Source organism: Miscanthus floridulus, chromosome 18 (assembly GCF_019320115.1).
Source record: "Miscanthus floridulus cultivar M001 chromosome 18, ASM1932011v1, whole genome shotgun sequence".
NCBI lineage: Eukaryota > Viridiplantae > Streptophyta > Magnoliopsida > Poales > Poaceae > Miscanthus > Miscanthus floridulus.
The window spans coordinates 60,645,959-60,650,774 of record NC_089597.1 but is presented as its reverse complement, the minus strand read 5'-3'; the positions used below and the strand labels follow the sequence as shown (position 1 = coordinate 60,650,774).

General features: G+C 49.4%; 1 protein-coding gene across 1 annotated transcript; it reads left to right on the top strand.

Annotated features, from left to right (window-relative positions):
• Nucleotides 1–2,094: 2,094 nt before the first annotated feature.
• LOC136519556 (aspartyl protease family protein At5g10770-like) lies at nt 2,095–3,668 on the top strand. Its single transcript, XM_066512942.1, has 2 exons — nt 2,095–2,196; nt 2,269–3,668. The coding sequence occupies exon 2, from the start codon at nt 2,295–2,297 to the stop codon at nt 3,528–3,530; it is 1,236 nt and encodes a 411-aa protein (XP_066369039.1). The 5' UTR covers nt 2,095–2,196; nt 2,269–2,294; the 3' UTR covers nt 3,531–3,668.
• The last annotated feature ends 1,148 nt before the right edge of the window (nt 3,669–4,816 follow it).

Here is a 4,816-nt window from a genome sequence, read left to right as displayed (position 1 = left end):
CCTCCTCATCCTCGTCGTTAACAATAACCATTTCACCATGATGAATCCATACTGTGTAGTCCTCAACAAATCCTCACACAATCACATGCGATCTGATGATAGTCACATCTGTCCATGCTATACGGTTCTTGCAATCTTTACAGGGGCAAATAATTGTATCCTTATTCTCTTTCAATGTCGTTGCATTCTTCTTTGCGGCTTCAATAAATTTATCCACCTCTTCACGGAAACCTGCCTTGAACCTTAACGAACCATACATCCAAGAGTTCCCGTACTCCATCTTTTACAACAACAACAAAACAAACATTAAAGGACTACTTATTCAGATATATATAAAAATAAATCAAAGTAATAATTACTTGAGAATAATTGTATATACTTTAGATATATATGAATATAAATCTAATATAATTACATGAAGCATACAAACACACCATGGTAGAGGAAAATTAATTAATGGCCCATTTATCCATAAATAATTAAAATACATATTTATTGATTACAATAAACAATTTCAAAGACAACAATTAGCAACAATTATATTTTACCCAATATCTTTCATACAAACCCTAGTCCAATTTCATCAAACATAAATTTACAAAAATGAAATTAATAAAAAAACCAAACCCTAGATCTAGATCCACATGCACATGAAACATCCATAAAACTAACTAATTGTTCACTAAAATCAAGAAACATAGACCAAATAAGGGTATGATCTTGTTCCCCTCCCTAATTTACCCTAGTACATTTAAAACTTGGGTCTAATTTGCTTCATAAGTAGCTCAAGCACCATAGAAGAGAGAGAAAAACAAAACTCTAATTACTCACTAACCAACCATTAAAACTTCAAAAAAAGTGTAGAATAACATTTTCTTACCTTCTACAACCTCTCCATCAAAGGATTTAAGACCAAAACCTTCCCCCTTAGTAGAGCAATTTTTTGGAGGTGCCTAAGGCCTCCCCACCTTTCTTTCACGGGTTGGAGTGAGTGACCCGAGGAGGAAGAAGGTTCTACAGCTGTTTTATATATGGGTCATTTGTAGGGGCGGCTGGTAGCCGCTCCTACAAATCAGAGCTATGTATACGGGGGCATTTGTAGGGGCGGCTCAATCACCAGCCGCCCCTGGAGTTTCTATTTGTAGGGGCGGCTGGTGATTGAGCTGCCCCTACAAATCAAACCCCATTTGTAGGGGCGGCTCATATCACCGCCGCCCCTGCTGTTCCATTTATAGGGGCGGCTGGTGTCTGGGCACCCGAGCACATCACTGTAGGGGCGGCTCCATCACCAGCCGCACCCTAAAAAAAATCGAACCGTTGCTAAAAATCGTTTTTTATGTAGTGGTAGGGCATGGATTCATGCGTTAGCCACTCATCGTCCTTCCTTCACTTCTTTGTTCCTATCACAAATACCAATCCGTCGACCACCCTGGGGGAATCATATCTTTTCGACTTTTCATAATGGAAATTGGAAAAATCTAAACACCTACTCTCCATTTGAATCGAACCTTTGAACGAGTTTCGATCGCGCGCCGGCGCCGGTTCTGGCCGAACCAAGACTGAGATCCGTGTTTTTTTTTATCACATATGCTAGAATTCAGTCGCCTGAGGGTCTTAGGCGATGGGTTTTTGGGGTCCGTCTGCTGTCTTTTGCTGTTGAGCTGGCGTAAGCACCAAGATGCCAATAAGTAGCCATGGAGATAGCGTTGTAATCGAAATCGACATCCAGCAAACTACAGCAAGGAGCCGTGTTTACGATGTGTACGATGTCACATGCACGTACATAGACACGCAGAGGCATTCGGCAATGTAGAGAGGACAAAAATGTGGGCATATATCGAGAGACCTGCTAGCTAGACAGCAGAACATTCATTCGTATGCTTGTAGAACGAACGTAAAATATCATCGTGTCTAGCTTTCTCCGTCCCTGCTTGTAGGCATTCGATGCCGTGTTTGATACTCCTAAATAAAATGTTCGCCAAATTGCCCGATAAATAATGCCCCGGCTCCTCGGTACGGAAACGTACTTTGCAACGAAAAGCATCGCCATGGCTTCTTCCCCTCTGCTTCTGTGCGTCCTCCTTCTATGCAGCTACTGTTTGATTGCACTTGGAGGCAATGAGCGCGGCTTTGTTCTGGTGCCAACAAGCACCTCTTCGCCATCCAATCCTGCAGCGTGCTCACCGGCACCACAAGGTACGCAATGCAATGCTACTGATGAATACGAATCAAAGTTTCAGACTAACTCTGAAGTGCTATCCGTGTCAGTGACTTCTGATCCCAACCGTGCGTCCATGCCGCTGGCGCACCGGCACGGACCGTGCGCGCCGGCATCGGTGGCGGCCACGAACAGGCCGTCCCGGGCCGAGATGCTTCGCCGGGACCGCGCTCGCAGGAACCATATCTTGCGCAAGGCATCAGGGCGCAGGATCACGCTGTCGGACGTGGGCGTGAGCATCCCGACGTCCCTGGGCGCCGCCGTGGACTCGCTGGAGTACGTCGTCACGCTGGGCTTCGGCACGCCGGCTGTGTCGCAGGTCCTCCTCATCGACACCGGCAGCGACCTGTCGTGGGTGCAGTGCCAGCCCTGCAACTCCTCCACGTGCTACCCGCAGAAGGACCCCCTGTTCGACCCGAGCACGTCGTCCTCGTACGCGCCCATCCCGTGCGACTCCAAAGCGTGCAGGGACCTCGACACCGACACCTACGCCAATGGCTGCACCAACTCCAGTGGCACCTCCCTGTGCCAGTACGGGATCCAGTACGGCAACGGGGACATCACAGTGGGGGTGTACAGCACGGAGACGCTGACGCTGAGCCCACAGGTTTCGGTCAAGAACTTCAGCTTCGGCTGCGGCTTGGTCCAGCGTGGCACGTTCGACCTGTTCGACGGCCTCCTCGGGCTCGGCGGCGCGCCAGAGTCGCTCGTCTCGCAGACGGCGGAGACGTACGGCGGCGCCTTCTCGTACTGCCTCCCGGCGGGCAACAGCACCACCGGGTTCCTCGCGCTCGGCGCGCCCAGCAACAACACGGCAGGGTTCCTGTTCACGCCGCTGCACAGCGTGCCTAAGGAGCCGACGTTTTACTTGGTCAATCTCACCGGCATCAGCGTAGGAGGGACGCAGCTCGACATACAGCCGACCGTGTTCTCCGGAGGCATGATCATAGACTCCGGCACGGTCGTCACGATTCTCCCGGAGACGGCCTACTCGGCGCTGCGGACAGCCTTCCGGAGCGCCATGTCCGCGTACCCGCTCTTGCCACCGAACAACGACGAGGATCTCGACACGTGCTACAACTTCACCGGCAACAGCAACGTGACGGTGCCGACCGTTGCCCTCACGTACGACGGCGGTGTCACGATCGACCTCGACGTGCCTTCGGGGGTTCTGCTCGACGGCTGCCTCGCGTTCGTCTCAGGGCCCCCGGATGGCCATACCGGAATCATTGGCAATGTCAACCAGCGCACGTTCGAGGTGCTGTACGATTCTGGCCGCGGACACGTCGGATTCCGGCCAGGCGCTTGCTGAAGTACGTCTCAACTGCATGCTGCTGTATTTCAAAATTTCACACGGTCGTCATACAAGAATCGCAGCTGAAATAATGGATCGGAAGGATGGTACGTGCAGTAAGTGAAAACTAGACGAGCAGTTTTTTGTTTGTTTGTTTGTTGTTGTCATACCTAAATATATTATCAGTCAATATAAAGGAACAATGCTATATTTCTATTTTATCCGTGGCTTAAAAATTGCACATGTACAACTACGATTTCACTTTAGTTTTATATAGCGGCAATATAATTCTGGCAAAACATCAGACAAATATGCACTGTAAGGTCGAACTAAAAAAGAGGGTACATTATATGCCCTTTGATTTTTTTAAAAAAAATAAGGATGACGTATCTATGATAATAATTTTATTGGAAGCAGATCAATGTTGTAATATTGCATATATAAGTGACATGCTCCCAACATATTTAAATAAATTAAATAATCTAATTCCAAATATAACAAGCATATTACACAGAGAAAGGCCATATAAAAATGTGATATAAATGCACAGGAGGTATTCCAAAACTTTTCTAGAATAAATACAGCTACTCATGCTCATATCAACATTAAACATGGCATGTAGATGAAGAAGGCAAATTAACAACATAAACATATTTGTTTATTTATATTTGCTCTCAAATCAGCGGGTGTATGAGACAGCCTTCTGTTGGGGGGAGGCCCAGCCTATGGGCACCCCCCACGGTGCTCGGGCGTCCTTACCCTCTCTCTCTCTCTCTCTCTCTTAGGGGCGCAGCCAACACTTCGCACTGGCGGAATGATGGATGCACTACGGCGGCGGGAGGAGAGTTCCGCAGCGCGGCGCCGCCTTTTCGCCAAGGAGAATAGAGAGAGCCTCGCGCGCTGATTCCACGCTCGACCTACACGCGGACCGGTCTTTTCGCTAGGGCGATAGGTGAGTGCCCTGACGATCCGAGGATGGATCCTTTCGCCAGGGCGAATAGGTGGCGCGTCAGCATGCTGAAGTGGCTCGGACTGTTTGCCCGTACGAATAGCCGCCGCTCGCCAGGGAAATCGATCCCGTTAGGTACTATGTCGGCCTTTCGCTTGGGTGAAAAGTTGACGTCAGGTCGCGTGACTAACTTTGTAGGTTTCGCCCGTGAGAGGAGTCCGTCGCTAGACAAGGTGCCGACAGCCCTGGTCCGTCGGGGCCCGCTCGGTCGGCAGCATAAGGCAGGACTAGTCGGGGGCCAGAGGGCCGGCGCCATCCGGGGCGGGCGTTATCTCCAAAATGGCGAACATGTCCA